The 21,555-nt window shown below is 32.8% G+C and overlaps 1 protein-coding gene across 1 annotated transcript; it reads right to left on the bottom strand.

Annotated features, from left to right (window-relative positions):
- Positions 1–513: 513 nt before the first annotated feature.
- On the bottom strand, positions 514–1,523 carry LOC131161501 (uncharacterized). Its single transcript, XM_058117312.1, has one exon. It carries the CDS (start codon positions 1,442–1,444, stop codon positions 827–829), a length of 618 nt encoding a protein of 205 aa, XP_057973295.1. The 5' UTR covers positions 1,445–1,523; the 3' UTR covers positions 514–826.
- Between the last annotated feature and the right edge of the window lie 20,032 nt (positions 1,524–21,555).

Below are 21,555 nucleotides of genomic sequence, written 5' to 3'. Positions count from 1 at the left end.
AGTTGCTCAACAACTCTGTCTCTTTCTCTCTCTCAGTCAATTGCCAACTAACCAAATCAATTATGTAGCTGTCCTTTTGTTCCCAAGCGAAGGTTGCATTATCTAATTAATTCATTTTAATTACCCCTTTTTTATTTTCATTTTTTCATTGAAATAAAAAAAAAAATGGAATTTCTTATTACTTGATACTCGTATTTATCTTTATTTTTTAAATAAAAAAATGCCCGTTTAATTAATTATTTTTTATATTAAAAAACATAATGCTAACAGTAATAATAATATTAAATATTAAAAATTACTTTTTAAGTTTGAACAAAAAATTAATTCAAAAAAAATTTAGATTTTAAAATTTGATTCGAATTCACACAAATCAAAATTTGAAGTCTTTTTACAACTACAGGATTAATATAATTCGGAAGAAAAAAACAGATCAAAGATGGAGAGGAGCACTTATAATATAACATATCTAAACTATGTATGGGAACAAATGAATCCAAAAACTAATCAAACAACTTAAAAACACCATAGTTCTATTCATCATTATTAGATAAAGAAATTAAAGCAGCTCGGACTCCTTTCCGATTATATCATACAAATTCTTATATGTGATCATGGATCTGACACCCCAGCCAGCCACATATACTGCCAGGAAAGAAAGATCAAACACCCAAAACCAAAACCCAAAAAAAGAAAACTAAAATGCCCAAACACCAAGCACAAGTAGCTAGTTTTAAATTAAAATGCACAAAAACTAAACTCTCAACTTATCTATACGTTGGCGGTCGATTGATTCATAGATCGCCGAGTACTATGGTGAATTTTAAGTTCAGTGAGAACGCCGGTGCCATACTTCGCCGGCATTATTGCTTGATCTTGGAATATACATGATTGAGTCTGAAACAGAGCAGGCCCTCTTGCAAGAATACGGCAGACTGGCAAATCCGAACCAGTCGCTTGAGCTCCGTGACACACCGGCCGCCTTCCATAGATGGTCTAGGCTTCTTTCGCGACCATCGTCATCCTTGGAGCACTCGAGAAACGCCGCGAAGAACGGATCCCTTCTAATGCTCTCGTTGGGCTTTTTCCTTCGGATTCGAATTATGTCGCCCATGGTGACTCTCTTGGAGGAGTTGGGGCCGGCAGAGGGAGGCAGTGGGAGGAGTGCTTCCAGGGAAGGGTCTTTTTTCCGAGAAAATTGTTTCTTGGGAACTCCTGGCAACTTTTCCCAAGAAAATGGAATGCGAGAAAATTGAAGGTGAGTCTTGGGTGAATTATCGGGTGAAGACAAGGACGAGGAGGAAGATGATGAGAAGGACGAGGTAGGAGATGGGAGCTGGGTCTGGCGAAGGGAGGGGTGTTTCTGGGTGGTCCGAAATGAGGAGTACTCTCTCTCCTTGGAGAGTGCTTGGGAGTGGCCATTACAGGGTGCTGAAGAAGAATCCATGGATGCAGCAGAGAGAGCGAGCGAGCGAGCGAGAGAGAGAGAGAGAGAGGCCTTCAGGTGCAACTTGGTATTAAAACTTCATATATAGGCGTAAGATTCAATGCGTAATTTACCAGAGTTTTTGGGCCTACAATGGAAACAAAATAGTGATGGTAATTGTAAAAAGGGTCACCAACTAGGGACTGAATGGGAAATAAAATACGCTGCTCGGCGTACTCGCTTGGTGTTTATTTTATTTTATTTTTCTCTTTCAAAAACGTCCTTGATCTTTATAATTAATTGCAGAAATACCCTTTACCATTTAATATATTAAAAAACTTACGAAAAAAAATATTGAAAGAATATTCGATTTAAAATTGTCCTTCACCCCTACTTTACTTTTGAAAATGTCCCTACCCAAATAGAGAGAGATATATATATTTTAAATTCATCCTCCTCCCCCTTTGAAAATAATTTTTAGGGCAAAAGACACTAACTTCTTCCGATTTTTAATGAAAAAAATAATAATATTTCTTAAAATTAAAAAAATTTCAAATACTTCTTATAAAATTTCAAAAATTCTCAATACCTTTTTTGAAATTTGTTAAAAAGATACAAACTGCTTCTTCTATTTTACAAAAAAAAAAAAAAGGAATACTCTGTGTCTTTTTGGTAAACCTTCAAGGGGGAGGTTTGTGATATTTTTGAAACCTTATATGAGATTTGTGATATTTTTAAAACTTCAAAAGAGTTTTCTGTCTTTTACCAAACCTTGTGTCTTTTGTCCTAATTTTTATTAAATAGAAGAAAGAGCATTCAAATACAATTTGTACACTAGAGAATTGTGACACTTTTTTGAAGTATTATTTTTACTGTTAATTTCTATTAAATAAAATAAAAAAAATTAAATGCAATTTGTACACTTGTGACTTGTGACACTTCTTGTCCACTTTTATTAAATAAAACATAGGACATCCAAGTACACTTTGTAGTTTGTACACTTGTGATTTATGACACTTCTTTTAATTGTCATTTTTACGGTGGAAAACTTGTAATTTTGACAATTTTTTTTTAAAAAAACTAATAATTTACTAATAAATTATTATTACAAATTTTTAATAGGTTATAAAATATTATATTAGATATATCACTAAAAATTAAAGGTACACATATTTATTAAATTGTAAGAAGTAAGAATTATAACCTATACTATTAGTTTCTAATATATTTTATAATTTATTTATTTATATTATTATATAATCAAAGATAATTAAAAATTATGAGTATATAATATAATATATTATCATAACTGAAATTTAAATTTTAATAAATCATATAATAAACTTATAAATTAATATAATTACTATATTGTATGAATTATAAATTATATTGTAAATTTTATATTTTAATGAAACTAATAATATATTATTACACTCTTACTTTATAACATAAAAAAAAAAAGACTCAATTTTGGTAAACCATTCAGAAATATAATAGAACTCATATTTTAAAAAATGATTTCTAAGTAGAAAAGGGTTAATATTTGTTAGTTTGGGGAATAATTAATTTGTAAAAAATATGCACTTTCCCTTTAATTTTTTTTTTCCAAAAGGACAATAAATATATGGAGAAATACACTTATACCCCCTAAGCTGTATCATCTATTACAAATACTTGGTATTTCTTTGTATAAAACTTTATATATAGGCGTCAAATTCAATGCGTAATTTATTAGAGTTTTGGGCCTATAATGGAATCAATATAGTGATGATAATTGTAAAAAGGGTCACCGACTAAGGACTGAATGGGAAATAAAATATATTGCTCGGCGTATTTGCTTGGTGTTTATTTTATTTTATTTTCTTTTAAAAGCGTTCTAAATCTTTATAATTAATTTTGGAAATACCCTTTACCATTTAATATATTAAAAAACTTACGAAAAAGATTTTGAAAGAATATCCAATTTAAAATTATCCTTGACCTTGACCCCTACTTTTCTTTTGGAAATGCCCCTCCTCTAATATATATATAAATTCATCCTACCCCTCTCTATTTGAAAATATTTTTTATTAAATAGGACAAAGAACATTCAAATACAATTTGTGCACTTGAGAATTACGACACTTTTTTTGAAGTATTATTTTTACAGTTAATTTCTATTAAATAAAATAAAGAACAATTAAATGCAATTTGTGTACCTATGATTTATGACACTTCTTTTAAGTGTCATTTTTACAGTCAGTTTTTGTTGAATAAAACAAAGAACATATAAATTGGCTTTGTAGTTTGTACACTTGTGATTTATTACTTTTCTTTTAATTGTCATTTTTTACGGCGAAAATTTTGTAATTTTGAACACTGCTGCTTAATTTTTAAAAACTATTAATTTAATAATAAATCATTATTAAAAATTTTTAATAGATAATAAAATGTTATATTAAGATATATCATTATAAATTAAAGGTACACATATTTCTTAAATTGTAAAAAGTAAGAATTATAAATTATATTATTCGTTTTTTTACTATATTTTATAATTTATTTTTTAGTTTAATCTATTATTAAAAATAACTAAAATTATGAATATATAATTTAATATTAATTTAACATATTATCATAACTGAAATTTAAATTTTAATAAATCATATAATAAACTTATAAATTAATATAACTACTAAATTGTAATAATTATAAATTATATTGTAAATTTATATATTTTAATGACACTTGTTAGCCCTGTCAGCTACACTATCTTGGCTTATATGTTTTGATGATATTAACCTAGTTGTTGTTTCTAGTATTTTCCATCCTTGCAGATCTTATCTAGTATAGGTACATAGTGTCAGATACACAGAGGTACCAAATCAGAAGTAAAGATCGGACCTAGTAGACATCAAATAGAAAAGATCGGAAGGACATTGACTCAGAAGCACCAAAGCACATCCGGGAGTTTTTATTGTGTATAAATTAATTGTAATAAGGGTTGTGTGAGTGAGTGCGTATTATAACTCTTGCGGTGTGTGTCTTGCATGATTTTCTGAGTAAGAGTTGAGCCATTGCATGAGCATATTAGGACACCTGAGTTTATAGGATTGCACTAAAGACATAAACACAAACTCACCTTTCATGACTTTCTAAGTTAAAATAAGAGTTTGTCAAATGAATCCTAAAACTCAAATATGTTTTCAAAGGGACAAGTTTTTAACATCCTAACTTTAATAACATTTTTATACTTAGTCCCGATTATATTAAAACAAGTTTAATGTCCTAAAAGTTCAAATAAAGTCGAGTATATTTACAAAAGGACATACTAAGCATATAAGATATCAAAATGGGTTTTCAAACGTGTTTTATTAATTAAAATATCTTATATTCAAAAGGAAACTCATTTGGACAAGTTTTAATCTTCATTAGATTTAATCTATTTCATATAATTTTGTCCAAGAATGATTTGAGTCATTAAAACACTTTTTGACAAGGAAAAACAAAGTAATCGTCACTGTCGTAGTGCAGTCTTGAGTCTTGAATACCTTATGGTATTTTGGGCATTACATTTTTTAGAAAATTCCAAATGGGACTATCTTGGTGTCCCTGGAAAGCTAAGACAAAATTCCACAACTTTCATTTTGGTGACTTTTTTTGATTCAGGGACCTCGTCGACGAAATCTGAATTTCGTTGACGAATTCTGGGAAGAAGCGCCCCAACGGGCGGAAAACGATTAGTTTGCCAAATAAAGTATTTTTTTCTTCCCCCCAACGGCTAGTTAACGGCTCCTAAGGTTCTTGGGCTATAAATACAAACTTTTAAACTTGTATTAATATGGTTTTGAGCATTTTTGACCATATTTGTGAAAAATATCATTTTATCCAAAACCTAAGCACTTTGCACTTTGCATTTTAGTTATTCTTCACAAGTGCTCAATCCTCTCTTGCTCACTTATCTTGTAAGATTCATTCCTTGAGAGAATAGAGTGAGGATTTGGTTGTATTTCGTATTGGCTCATTTAAGGAGCATTAAATTGTATTTCCAATCTCTTGTAAGGTTCTTTGTGAACCATTGTTGTAAGGTTCTTTGTGAACCGAAGCGAAGGCTCTTGGTGAGCGCTGTAGGGGTTTGTTCTCAAGTGTAGGGATTTGTTCTTGAGTTGTAAGGCTTCTCCGCCGGTGAAGGAGTATCTTTAGTGGATTGTGGAATCCTTGGCTTAGTGCTAAGGCATGGACGTAGGCTTGGTGTCGAACCATGTAAAAATACCGATGTTGTTCTTTCTCTCCCTTACACTCTTTATTTTATATCTTGTGCATGATTTATATTTATATTACGATATAATTTCTTGTATCTTGCCAAGAATTTTTATTTTGTAGAAAAATACGTATTTCGCAAAAAGAGTCTATTCACCCCCCCGCTAGACTATATACTCCGGGCTGGGACTCCCAACAAGTGGTATCAGAGCCAGACGCTTGCATTTAACGGTGTAAAATCCAGAGTGTAAAGATCAAATGGAGTATTTAGTGAGTACCTCCTCCCAAGGATAGTTCGTGGCAAGGCCGCCATTGTTCAACAGTTCAAACTAGCCGGCTTGGAAAAACCGAATGACCATCTTCATCCAAGCACACAATCTCAAAATGTGGCGTGTCATCTCAGAGGGAAATTACGAATTCAAAAATACTGAGGGTGAACCAAAAAAACTAGAGGAGATGTCGGACATCGAAATAAGGTTAGTTGAGCTTAACTTTCAAACCAAAAATTTTCTTTATTGTGCTTTAAGTGATAATGGATACAATCGTGTTTGTGGTTGTGATACCGGTAAAGAAATATGGGAAAAACTTGAAGTCACATATGAAGGTACTTCACAAGCTAAGAAGTCCAAAATTTACATGTTAGTCAATGAATATGAAAATTTTAAAATGGATGAGGGAGAATCTATCACATCCATGTTCACTCGGTTCACACACATCATAAATGAATTAAAAGCACTCGATAGAACTTATTCTATGGATGATAATGTTTAAAAAGTTTTACAATCTTTACCCGAGTCATGACATGCTAAATCCACCGCCATTGAGGAGGCAAAGGATTTAACCAAAGTCACACTTGATGAGTTTATTGGATCACTTATGCCTTATGAACTTAAGAAAAATACGACTTTGGATCCTCAAAAGCCTAGGAAGGATAAGTGTGTTGCTTTTAAATCATCTAGTCCAAAATTCAAAAAAATGTTAGAAAATGATGAGGATAGTAATGATGATATGGAATCACTCATAAAAGACTTTAGAAAATTTCTTGAAGAAAAACAACACTTTAGGAAAGAAGAAATAAGCAAAAATGAGGAAAAAGCGCATCCATGCTTAATGGTTAACAAACAAGAAGATGAAGTAAGTTCGGATGAGGAGGATTATGCACCTTCTTATGATGAAGTAATAGAAAATTGTGCTAAATTATATGATGAATTAGTTTTAGTAAAAAGAATGAACAAAAATATGGAGAAAAAACTTGCTTTGTCAAAACATAGGGAATTCTCATTGATAGAAGAAAATAATTCTTTTAAAAAGAAGAATGAGGAGATTGTTTTAAATTCTCAAAAGGAGCAAGTAAAGATAGAAAACTTGGAGGAAAAATTGTCAAAATACAAAGGAAAAGAACCTTGTCTTTGTTCCTCCTTGAAAGATGAAAATGCTTCCCTTAGAAAAGAAAATGAGGAGCTTAATGAAAAAGCACAAAAAGATCATTAAATTTTTCAAGAGCAAGTTAAAAATTTGAAAAATCAAATTAAAAATATTATGAAAGAAAAGACTCTTGAAAAAGATAAAGGAAGATCATAGCAAAACCATTAAAGGAAAAGAAAACTCCAAAGCATTTTTGGGAGTCAAGAAAAATAATTTTTACAAAAATAATTTTAAACCACATGATCATGCCTCAACAAGCAAAAATAATACAAATAAGTCAAGACCCTCACATGAAAATAAAATTTGTTTATATTGTGAAAGAAAGGGTCACATAAGATATTTTTGCCCTTATAGAGGAAATAGAGGCAAACAAAAGAAGTTAGAATGGGTAGTGAAGAAAAACTCATTGGCACCTAAGGAAGAATGGGTACCCAAAGGAAACACGTGACCTTTGAATTCTTGTTTCCTTAGAACCTAGGATTTGGAATTAGTTTTAGGTAGATTTTACTTTACCTAGGTAAAAAGAATCTGATGACTAAGATGTGCTTAAAAAAAATAAAATCCCAATTAATGCATTCTAAATTGTTAAATTACTTTATTGGGAATTCTTGATGATCATGCCAATGTTGATGAATGAAAATACTAAAACCAATATGATTTCTTGAATTGTATTCATCTTGAAAATTGGTTTGTTTACTTTTATTGACTATTATTTATGGGATGAAATAGCATGCAAAGTTTGTTAGTTAAAAATAAATTTTATGGGTGATAAATGGAAAAAAAACTTGTTTTTCTCATGTGAATTGTTTTGATGATATATGCTTTAGTTTAGATATCTAAAACATAACATCCTTAAAAATATAATTTTAGTAAAAATAATCATAACAACAAGTGGTATTCTTAAATAAAGCATTTATTTGTGATATCATATGTTTGAGGAATATCTTCCCATTAGTGGCAAATTAGGAGAACATGTCTCCTATTTTCTAAAAGCATTGTCAAATAAAGCCAAGTTAATTGGAAAGGTTTATTTTCCTCCTTCTACTTTATCTCATGCTATGATTCATGATTTACATCATGTGTTAAATTCATTAACAAATAATGGGTTATATTTGCATGTTATCTTATGAGATATCTTAAAAGAAATTTTTTTTACTCATAAGATTCTTGTTAGGTTATAAGGGGTAGTAATGTTTTAAAAGCTTAAATAGTGTTTTGTGCTTAAAATTTTAAATTTTAGGGTACATTATTGTTATACTAAGAACCTTAGGAAAATCAAGCCAATATGAGAACTTTAGTCAAACATCCAATCTATTTCGCTTAATATATATATCATTATGATTGGTTATTATATGATAGTATTGGTTATCGCATACTTAAGTAAACCTCCTAAATGGACAAAGGATCTTAACTAGTTAAATAATTTTTTAAATGCTATATACATATGTTTTTGTATGAATATCTTAAAATATAGCATATTTTGTCCATCATACAAAATTGAGCTTTTGAGAATTAATTATAGACTTTGCACATATAGCCCTAAACTCATCTTGAAGCTTAAATGATTAATATATTCAAAAGATCATAAAATTTTTGTGCTTGGGTTGTATAACTGAAGGGAAATAGCAAATTTAAAGTTCATCCAATAAATACTTCAGTGTATTGTGCTTATTTTGGATATATATATATATATATATATATATATATATATATATATATATATTTGGATGCTTCATGTGAATTGAACGCTTACTATCCATTACTTTCTAAATATTACATTATTTAATAGTTTATATTGTTTGAATATACTGAACTGCATGCTTAATTTGAACATAATCTACTCGGTTGATGCAGATTTGTACATTGTAGGCTAATAGTTGACTAGGGTCTGGCATGTTGAATTTATTGATCTATTTTAGACATACATGCTAGTTAGTCAACTGAAATTATGACTTCATAAGACTTATTTTTTAAATTTTAAATACTTTTGAAAGTCTTATGCAGTATTAGTATGGTGACCAAGTTGAACTTAGTGTTTTAACCTTAAGTGGTCACTTAGACTGGTTCATGTACATTGTCATTAATGAATATTTATAAATGATGCATGATAAAAAGATCATTTGCATGAAGATTCATTGGTAATTATAAGTCTTTGCATATTAAATGATCATGGCTTGAAATCCATTGCATGTGGATTGAACTTTATGAATTTTTTTATAATGCATGTTGAATAATTGAATGCTCTAAAATATACACATGCTTTTTATCAAGTTGTTTGGACACATTTACCATGCTTAAATTATAAGCATGAATATTTTGTGCTTATTTTGAAAATGTCTATTCTTGAATGATCATTGAATGATTGATCTACAACAAATGGTTTAACTTCTGAATCATCATTCATGAGTTTGGAAGGAAGCCAATCTAGGCTTTTCTAATATTATGGTTTAGCACCCAAAATTTTGGTATATGTGTTTAGCACACACTCACCTCACCACCATGGAAACTAGTCTTAATAGGCTCTTAGAGTATTTTTAAGATAAATGACCTCTCTTTTTGATGATGATCAAAGGGGGAGAAGATATTTGAAGTTATCCATGGGGATAAGATTTATGGTGTTATATATGTGAGGGAAAACATGATGTATGTGTGGGGGAAAATATGGAATGCATGCTAAAAGCTTAAATGAACATGAATTATTTTTATGCCTCATATGCATATAGTAAGGGGGAGCAAATTATAAATATCATTTAACAATATGTATAAATTAAGAGGGAGCGCAAAAATAAGGGGGAGCTTTAAAACATACCCCATATAGAACACCAATGGTTTGCTATCATAAAAAAGGGGGAGAATGTTAGCCTTAGAGGCTACGTAAACTTAATTGTCTTGTTTTGATGATAACAACCCATTAGTGGTTCTAAGTAGGATTATCTTTGCACAATAAGCCTTAGTAACAACAAACACAAATGCAAAGATAAAATAGATTCTTAATAGGTTAGACATCATCAAAAATGGGGAGAATGTTAGCCCTGTCAGCTACACTATCTTGACTTATATGTTTTGATGATATTAACCTAGTTGTTGTTTCTAGTATTTTCCATCCTTGCTGATCTTATCTAGTATAGGTACATAGGGTTAGATACACAGAGGTACCAAATTAGAAACAAAGATCGGACCTAGTAGACATCAAATAGAAAAGATTGGAAGGACACTGACTCAGAAGCACGAAAGCACATCCGAGAGTTTTTATTGTGTATAAATTAATTGTAATAAGGGTTGTGTGAGTGAGTGCATATTATAACTCTTGCGGTGTGTGTCTTGCATGATTTTCTGAGTAAGAGTTGAGCCATTGGATAAGCATATTAGGATACATGAGTTTATAGGATTGCACTAAAGACATAAACACAAACTCACCTTTCATGACTTTCTAAGTTAAAATAAGAGTTTGTCAAATGAATCCTAAAACTCAAATATGTTTTCAAAGGGACAAGTTTTTAACATCCTAGTTTTAAGAACATTTTTATACTTAATCCCGATTATATTAAAATAAGTTTAATGTCCTAATGGTTCAAAGAAAGTCGAGTATATTTACAAAAGGACATACTAAGCATATAAGATATCAAAATGGGTTTTCAAACGTGTTTTATTAATTAAAATATCTTATATTCAAAAGGAAACTCATTTGGACAAGTTTTAATCTTCATTAGACTTAATATATTTCATATAATTTTGTCCAAGAATGATTTGAGTCATTAAAACACTTTTTGACAAGGAAAAACAATGTAATCGTCACTGTCGTAGTGCAGTCTTGAGTCCTGAACACCTTACGGTATTTTGTGCATAAATTTTTATAAAAAATTCCAAATTGGACGATCTTGGTGTCCCTGGAAAGCTAAGACAAAATTCCACAACTTTCATTTTGGTGACTTTTTCTGATTCAGGGATCTCTTCGACGAAATCTGAATTTCGTTGACGAATTCTGGGCAGAAGTGCCCCAACGGGCGGAAAACGGTTAGTTTGCCAAATAAAGTTTTTTTTTTCCCCCCAACGGCTCCTAAGGTTCTTGGGCTATAAATACAAGCTTTTAAACTTGTATTAATATGGTTTTGAGCATTGTTGATCATATTTGTGAAAAATATCATTTTATCTAAAACCTAAGCACTTTGCACTTTACATTTTAGTTATTCTTCACAAGTGCTCAATCCTCTCTTGCTCACTTATCTTGTAAGATTCATTCCTTGAGAGAATAGAGTGAGGATTTGGTTGTATTTCGTATTAGCTCATTTAAGGAGCATTAAATTGTATTTCCAATCTCTTGTAAGGTTCTTTGTAAACCATTGTTGTAAGGTTCTTTGTGAACCGAAGCGAAGGCTCTTGGTGAGCGCGGTAGGGGTTTGTTCCCAAGTGTAGGGATTTATTCTCGAGTTGTAAGGCTTCTCCGCCAGTGAAGGAGTATCTTTAGTGGATTGTGGAATCCTTGGCTTGGTGCTAAGGCGTGGACGTAGGCTTGGTGCCGAACCACGTAAAAATACCGGTGTTGTTCTTTCTCTCCCTTACACTCTTTATTTTATATCTTGTGCATGATTTATATTTATATTGTGATATAATTTCTTGTATCTTGCCAAAAGTTTTTATTTTGTAGAAAAATACGTATTTCGCAAAAAGAATCTATTCACCCCCCCTCTAGACTATATACTCCGGGCTGGGACTCCCAACAACACTAATAATATATTGTTACACTCTTAGTTTATAACATAACATAATTTGCACTTAATTATAATCTCTTATAGTTTTACCTTTTTCATTTTAATATTTTATCCATGTATAGGGCTATTATAATTTACTAAAGGATGAAATATGTTTAAATTAATATTTAGATGTACATAATTTTATTTTACTCTGAAAGTAAAAATATCCATTATCCAAAAATTAAATAGAAGTTATTTGCAATTTTAAATTGTAGATAACTATTGAAAATTTGTTAAAAATTTACTTTGTTTTGTAATTATTTATAAAAATGAAAATACGTAAAAAATTGATTTCTGCAAATGAAAAAGGCCTATACTTCCTCGAATAATCTATTTCAGGTATTAAAAAGGGTAATTGTGATTGCCAAAATGTTGACAACATTTCTCTTTTTATAAAAAAATTAAAATTATTTTTACTGTAAATTTCATGTTAAGGATTCATGCCATTCGATACCAACTTTAAAAATATTCTCAATATCTAAATTTTATTTAGAAATAAAACAAAAATTACAATATCAAAGAGAATTTTTTTTTAACAAAGAAGCGTTTAACGCACAATTTGAAGCAAAACCATTTGAAGATCGAAGTATAATAAACCACATATATGATATCATATTGCTATTCATAAATGATAAAGCATTTCCAATCCCCTTTTGAAACATCTTATATTAACATTGCTCGAAATATTGTACAAATGCGATCCTAAATTTACGTATTGATGATAAAAAGCTTAACACGTAATAAGTGTTTTGGTTGTATATTCTACTTGACCAAGTATGGGTCTCCTTGTATAAAAGCTTCCTACAGAAGGCAAAAAAACGAGTGACCATAGTAGGGCTTTGGAAAATCATTCGATGCTAGTTAAGTATGTGAAAATTACTAAAAAATAGCTATAAAATATCAAGAGTGTGATTCAACATACTTAACTTTCCTTCTTTCCACTTTCATTCTAATTTATATTGCCATTCTTAAGCTCATTTGTGGTTACATTAGAGGTTTTAACTACTCTCCCACCTTCAGTACGTGGTGGAATAGTTTGTTTTAACATGGAGTTTTTACCCACGTGGTTGCATTTTTTCATCGTTCTTTTAATGGACACTTTAATGTCTTAGGAGTTCATGTTCAATGTTTCTAAAGGAATATACATGAGTATCCTATTCCCCTGATTAGTCGCCCCCTTAGCTCCTAGCCTAGTGCATGCTCTAGGCTAAGGAGGCTTGAAACTAGTCCCTTAACTATACAAAGCTAACTCCTTGTTTCCTTAATTAATGGTCTAGGTAGTCGCCACTCCCTTTCTTTGCATCCTTCTTCTATTGTTTTTATCTATCATGTAGGTATTTTCTATATGCACTTCCTAAGTCTTGGATATTTCTTAGGACAACCTCCTATCATGGCCGACATTTGGCATTATCCTATTGATAACTTTTGGTGGTGAAAACTTGAGAATTTGTCGGCTATCCAGCGTTATTTGAAATTTGAAGGCACACACGAACATACATGCTATGCCTGCCATCAATTGCTATTCCATATATCTATTTTAGCTTCCATGTGTCCCTTTATCACGTAATCATCATTTTCCTTTAGGCATTTAGACCTCTAATTTGCATCATACACCATTTTTCATTTTTGAAGTTTCTCTTGCACCTTTTTCTCCCTTAGATCTTGTCTCCTTGGCATTTCTCTTCCTTGGTGTTGACCTTTAACAATTTTTGTGTTTTTTCTTAGGTTTCCAATCTCTATGATTCCTTATGCATAGATTTTGGTCTTCTTCTTTTCTTCTTTACTTTGGGTCTTGTTTTGTTTGACTCTAAAATCCTTTCCCCTTCTTCTTCTCCATGGTTAAAATCAATAAAGGTAAGTCATTAGGATTGTACCGCCTTTCCTCTCTGGCTTCCTCTTCGTCTACACTACAAGAAAATTGGTTTTTAGTGATGAAGGTATTAGTGAAGGATGAAATTCCGTCACTAAAAGTTCAGTATCAGTGACAGTTTTCTAAAACCGTCACTAATAGTTTAGGTATTAGTGACGAAATTCCATCCTTCACTAATACCTCCGTCACTAAAAATCAGTTTCCCCAGCTCAAACAAGCGTGGGAAACCACTTTTTGGGCGAAAACTATCCCGGAAAAATATTAGCGACGATTCTTGAGGTATTAGTGACGATGTCAATGCGTCAGTAAAAGGAACTTATTAGTGACGGTTAATAAACCGTCACTATTATTAATGTATTAATAAATAATTTTTTTTTTCAAAGTATTAGTGATGGTTCTGCACATTTGTCACTATTAGTGCCTTATTAGTGACGGTTTATGGAACCGTCACTAATAGTTATTTTATTTAAAAAAATAAAAAAATTTATTTTACAATATTAGTGAGAAATTTGAATATTCGTCACTATTAGCCCATTATTAGTGACTTATTTGGGAACCGTCACTAATACTTTTTTTATTTAAATAAAATAAAAAAATTTTATTAAACACTAGTAGTGACAAACTTGAAGATTCGTCACTATTATCCCCTTATTAGTAATGGATTTGGGAACCATCAGTAATACTTCTTTTATTTAAAAAAATAAAAAAAATTTATTAAACACTATTAGTGACGAATTTTGAAGATTCGTCACTATTATTCCCTTATTAGTGATGGATTTGAGAATCGTCAATAATATTTCTTTTATTTAAACAAAATAAAAAAAAATTTGTTTCACAATATTAGTGACGAATTTGAAGATTCGTCACCATTATCCCCTTATTAGTGACAGATTTGGGAACTGTTACTAATACTTCTTTTATTTAAAAAAAAATAAAAAAATTTTATTAAACACTATTAGTGACGAACTTGAAGATTCGTCACTATTATTCCCTTATTAGTGACGGATTTGGAAACCGTCACTAATACTACTTCTATTTTTAAAAAAATAGAAAAAATTTCATTTCACAATATTAGTAATGAATCTTCAATTTCGTCACTATTAGCTCCTTATTAATGACGGATTTGGGAATCGTCATTAATACTTTTTTTTTTATTTAAAAAAATAATAAAAAAATTTATTTCACAATATTAGCTACGAATTTGAAGATTCGTCACTATTAGCCCCTTATTAGTGATGTATTTGAAAATTCGTCACTAATACTTCTTTTATTTTTTTTTAAAAAGAAATAATTTATTGAAGAATATTAGTGACGGTTTTGAAACCATCATTAATACTCAAAACCCTAAATCCCTTAACCTCGGTGTGTTTTCCCAAACTCCCCCTAAATTTCCTCCTTCCTCTCATGTCGTGCTCTTGCCATCTCCTCCCTCCTCCTCTCGGCTTGCTCCTCCGATCACTCCTTCTCCCTCCTACTCCTCGCTCATCCTCCCTGCGCGCAGCGGCATCCTCCTGCCACAAAGTCTTGAGCCGCTGCCCACCGCATCACCATTCGTTTCCACTATCTTCCCCTCCTGTCACCGCCGCCTTCGTTGCTCTTAGGTAAGACTTCTTTTTCTTCTTCTTACAAAGGACTATATGTGTGTGTGCGCGTGTGTGCGTATGGTTGTGCGAGAGTGTGTGTGTGTGTGACACTATGTATGTGTGTGTATGATTTGGTATTTTTTTTAAAATTATTTTTGGAATATAGAGATTATAATTAAGCTTCTATTACTTGATTTACTATGTCTAATATATTTTTTTTGTCTTTGATTTGGTCTTTGAAATGTGTAATTCCTATTTGTTTTCTTGAAATTGATTTGTTTTTAGTTGTAGCTGGAATTGAAGTGTTATCTATTATTTTTGTGATGTTGGAGTAGTGTTTGTACTTATTGAGAATATAATGTCGTCTTAACAAATCTTTTTTTCCATTGAAAATAAAGATTATTGTGAGAAGTATATGGATGATAGATTTTAAACTTTTGAAATTTTAAGTAAAATTGAAATTTGAGATGTTAGACACAACATTTTATTGGACGTCTTATGTCTAAATTAATTGTAGTTGTATAATGACTAATGCTCAACTGATTTATGAATTTCATTGATATTAATTGAATATGAATATTTAATATGACTAGTATATTATAGTAAAACCTTGGTTTTGTAAAAAATCATGAAGCCATATTAAATTATAACATTCAAACTTGAGTACACACCAAAGATTGTATAGACTCGAAGAAAATATGAAACACTAGAGAAATTCTAGAGTAAATGGGTGAATATTTTCTCGTAATGTTATTGTTAAGTATGCCCCTCTGAAATTTTTTTTGTTTTCAACATAAATCTTAGGGTTTCATCTTTCCTGGCCAATGTCTCTACGAATGAAGCCTCAGGCTACCTCAAAGCATGGGCACTCGCCACGACCTGTTGCCAAGCGGCAGAGGGTCTACGACTTGCCAAGGGAAGAGTCTTCTTCCAGGGGTCGAGCAGCCCAGAGTGAGTACAAACGGATTTCGGATGAGACGAGAGCACCAAGGGTGACTCTTGAGGATGTGCAGTTGCCCCCGACATGTTCTGCTACGCCACCCATTAGAGAGCAGTCCCCAAATGTTACCCAGGGCTTACAGAGGACATACCCGCACATCCGGTGTTGTTCCATATGATTAGGCTGACCATGTCACATGATTTTGCCGCGGAGCCTCCTGTGGACATTCCTAACGAGTTGGTGCCGCACCATAACCTCAGACCATGCAGACCACCACCCTCCCCTCTTATCCCTAACTTGTGTCGTATTTTGGAGGAAATGGCACGAGACCAAGATGCCGCTAGAGTAGTAGCTGCCTCGTTGTGCTCGACCAGTTCTGATTTTGATGTTGACTGTGAGTAGGATTAACTAGATGCTTGAGATCTTTTGATGCACTTTCTCTTTTGCTTATGTACTGTGCTCATGAACCCTTTGCTTTTATTTTATTTTATTTATTTTTCTTGTATTCTGTTTTACCATGCTTTTGAATGGTTGTATGTGTGCTTTGATGTTTCTATCTACATTGTATTGCCTTTGAAATTAATGAAAATACATGGTGTTTTTGGTTTCTACCTGTATTTTGTGCTTCACTATATCATTACATTTTTTTTAGCTATAGTGTGTTTTCTTGGACTGGTGGGAAACGCAAACGTTTGAGATTGTGCATGATTATAAAATGCTTAGAAGAACAATGTATAAAATACAGTGAAAGGCCAAGAACTAAATGCCAAATGAACTAAACTGCCAAATCAATTTCTGTCATTTCTTGTGTTCATTAAAGCTTAGACCCGTTCAAGAATGGTTACTATATATTCATGCCTCATCGTACATGTGAGACGAAACAATTATTGAAATTTAATTTATTATTAGTCATACTATGTTGACTAATAATCAATTGAACATGTTAATTATTTGTTTCACTTACGATTAGTAATGTTTGTATTTCAACAATTCTTGGATTGTCCAATGTGGACAGTTCAGGAAGTTGTATTTATATTGTTGTCATCGTTCACCCTTTGTTCATTGTCATTATATATTTTGAGCGTGTCTTTACTTGTGTTCTCTGGGTGTATAATGAGGTGTTGTGACAATTTATTAGTGATGGAAAACTAGCAACATGTTCACTTCCTCCATCTCGTGTACTTGGAGAGCCATGCGGCAATGCTGTCGAAATTTTTAATGACTATGACGAAGGAATTTGAGCGATTGATTGCAATGTAAATGCAACATTCCTGAATGGGATACTATCTATACCATTTAGACAGAAGGTTGTTGATTTTAGGATTCATGATGCATACGTTATAAACATTATGAGAATGTAATCAACACCATTTACTTGAACATGTTATAGGGTAATTAATAAACATGGATAAGAGTTGGATGAACGCTCGAGGTAGGTTTTTGTCATCATAGAGTTCGCCTGTTCTCGTGTAGACAAAGCCAGTAGAATAAGGTGCCCTTGCAAGAAATGCCAAAACATAACATTTAAACACATTTATCTGATCCATTCACATTTATTAGATTTTGGAATGGAGAAAAGGTACACAACATGGGTGTTCCACAATGAAGATTACCCAGTTCAGAGCGATGATGATGACGATGAAGATGAGGGGGCAAATATAATAGGTGGCGATACACGTACGTTCGGAAGGCTTAATCAAAATGTTAGGTGACTTGCAAAGGGGGATTACAGTGGACACGAGCGATGTTGGTGTGGCGCATACTGGTGATGGATCTACTTTAGAAGGTACCATACCTTGCGATCATAGTATGTTAAATCGACTCGATAAACCATTTGCTAATCTCGTGAGGGATGCACGGGTGCCCCTATATCCAAACTATACAAAGTTCTCAAAATTAGATTTCCTAATAAAGTTGCTTCATGCAAGGACCATACATGGGTTATCTCAAAGCTCATTCAAAATCCATTTAAGCCTCATTAAGGTGACATTGCCTGATGGTGAAACACTTCCAAAGTATTTTTATGAGGCGAAGACATACATGCGTGAATTGGGTCTCGGTTACACTCCAATACATGCGTGTAGGTATGATTGTGCACTCTTTTATGGTGAACATGAAAATGCGAACGAGTGCGCAGAATGTGGTGAACCGAGGTATAAAACTAATTATAAGAACGGTAAAAAGATCCCCCAAAAAATTTTGTGATATTTTCCATTAATACCGTGTCTACAATGATTTTACATATGCAAAAAGACTGCTGCAGATATGAGATGACATCAAGAGAAATGTCTTTAACATGGAAACACCCTTAGCCATCCAAAGGACTCCGAAGATTGGGCCGATTTTGATAAAATGCATCCACGATTTGCTAGTGATCCTCGCAACATCAGACATGGCCTTGCTTCAGATGGGTTCAATCCTTTCAGTAACATGAACAACCCGTATAGCATGTGGCCAGTTATGATGATGCCATACAATATGCCGCCATGGTGATGTATGAAAGAACCCTTCATTTATATGTCTCTACTTATTCCCAAATCGAGGGCACCTAGTAATGATATTGATGTTTACGTATGTCCGTTAATTGACGAGTTGAAAGAACTATGGGAAAAAGGAGTGGAGACATTCAATGTGGAAACCAAGACAACATTTCGGATGCATGCTGCAGTGTTGTGGACAATTAATGATTTTCTCGCTTACGGCAACCTGTCGGGTTGGAGCACAAATGATTACTTAGCATGCCCAGTCTGTAATAAGGATGCGGGCTCCTTATCCTTAAAGCATGGATGCAAGTTATGCTTTATGTGTCATTGTCGTTTTCTATGACTTGGACATCCTTGGAGGACTCGTGGCGTCAAAAGCCTTAATGGAAAACCTGAACGAAGGTTGCAGCCAAAGTGACTAAGTGGGGAAGATATATTAAACCAGCTCAGGTTGATCAGAGATGTGAAGTTAGGGAAACCACCAACCAGTAGAAAAAGAAAATGTGTTGAGTGGGAGTTGAATTGGACAAAGAAAAGCTTCTTTGAGTTGCCATACTGGAAAGATCTTCCACTATGTCATAACTTGGATGTCATGCACATCGAAAAGAACATTTGTGAGAATGTCATTTGTACATTGTTGGATATAAATGGGAAGACAAAGGACACCGTAAATGCTTGCCGGGATATGGAAGATATGGGAATACGACCCGAGTTGCATTTGATTCATGATGGGGACAAACTTCTCATGCCATCAGCCCGTTACACTTTTTCGAAAGATGAGAAGAATAATTTCTTCAAATGGTTGAAATCAGTGAAGTTCCCTGATGGATATGCATCAAACATAGCTCGATGCATAAGCACGAAGGAGGGAAGATTGGAGGAATGAAAAGTCATGACTGTCACGTCCTTCTACAACTGGTTCTACCCGTTTTTCTTCGTGGACACTTGACTGATGATGTTCGCTTAGTGCTAATTGAGCCGGGGATCTTCTTTTGAAAGTTGCACTCTAAGAAATTGAGCGTAAACGTACTTGAAGGGTTAGAGGAGGACATCGTGATCATACTATGCAAGCTGGAGAAAATATTGCCGCCAACATTCTTTGATGTGATGGTCCACCTAGCCGTCCATTTACCAAGGGAGGCCATTATTGGAGGATTGGTACAATATCGTTGGATGTATCCTATTGAGAGGTAAATTATAAAGTCCCTCTACAATGTTTACGTGATTTCCTCACTTTCTTTGTACATAGAAGTCACTAATGCTGTGTAAAATGCACAGGTTCTTGTTCATTTTGAAGGGGTATGTGCACAATAAGGCACAGTCGAAAGGTTCAATCATTGAGGCATACATTAACAGTGAATGTCTTGCATTTTGCTCAATGTATCTATATGACATTGAGACAAGGTTCACTCGTGAAGAGTGAAATGCAGATCTTCATGCTATTAATGCCAAAGATGAAGAGCCTAATAATCTCTATATTTTAACGAAATGTTCGGCCATTCAGTGCACAGATTTACGATTTCATTGATATGGATGACCTATGAAAGGCGCATTTTTACGTCCTCAATAATTGTGATGAAATTGTTCCATATATCGAGTACGTGGTTCCAAACTTATTACTTTGCATTGTATTTACTTATGCATATATATATATATATATATATATATATATATGTATGTATGTATGTATGTGTGTGTGTGTGTATGTATATATATAGTTAGTTGACATTAACATGAAATATTATTGCATATAACGAACATAAAGTTGAACTTCTGACCCAAAATGAAAGGAATGTTGACGAAAGACATAAGAAGGAATTTGTCAATTGGTTTGGGAGCCATGTAAGTAACAAATTTTATGTGATTTGTAAGCAATGTATATTTTCAATATTGATGGTTTACTCATCTAAACTTATTTCTAATTAATAGATGAAAGTCATGTATTATAATAAAGAACCAATGACGAGTAAAGATTTGTACGCGTTGGCATGTGGCCCCGATCAACGAGTGAACCGCTACAGTGGTTATATTATCAACGACTTACGATTTCATACGAAATCTCTCGAACTGCATAGAAGAACCCAAAGTTTTTGGGTTGCGGTGCTAGGCACAGAAAGAGATGAAGAAATTGACTACTTTGGTGTCTTGGATGACATTATAGAGTTTTAGTATGGAGCTAACAAACTTGTCCACATGTTCAAGTGTACATGGTGGGACATTAGCAATAAAAAGAGTGAGATAAACACGGATGCCTACTTTACTAGTATCAATTTTGGAAAAACATGGTATCAAAATGACCCTTTTGTGTTAGCAACGTAGGCAGAACTAGTGTTCTACCTTAAGGACATGAAATTGAAGGGTGAATAGCATGTGGCCCAAAAAATTCCTCCTCGAAGTTCGTATGATTTTAAAGAAGTCGTAGATGGAGAGAAAAGTGTCAGCGACGAGGCTTACCAAGAAGAGTAGCCATCTGTTAGTGCAGCAACGCAATCTGCTTTCAATGTTGCCGAGGAAGGAGTTGATCCTACACCATTGAATAGGGTTGGTGCTACGGCAGAACACATAAGGACTGCTAACATTAGAATTGAACAATCTGTACACGATGAATTCATCGATGAGGATGAAATTGATGGGGAAGATTAAACATTGGTCGAGTACTGTAGTGAAGAGGAAGACACTCTAGAAAGTGAGGATGATATCGATATTGAGGACGTATAGGTTTAGGTACGCATGTTATGTTGTCACCGTGTATCTGACATGTGTATTCTACTGAAAATATATTTATTATGGATCCATATAATATCCAATCTTCTTATATTTACTTGTGTAATATTTTGTAGA

The sequence above is a fragment of the Malania oleifera genome, chromosome 8, assembly GCF_029873635.1.
Source record: "Malania oleifera isolate guangnan ecotype guangnan chromosome 8, ASM2987363v1, whole genome shotgun sequence".
Lineage (NCBI taxonomy): Eukaryota > Viridiplantae > Streptophyta > Magnoliopsida > Santalales > Ximeniaceae > Malania > Malania oleifera.
The sequence above is the reverse complement of the archived record's forward strand: the minus strand, read 5'-3'. Positions and strand labels throughout refer to the sequence as shown.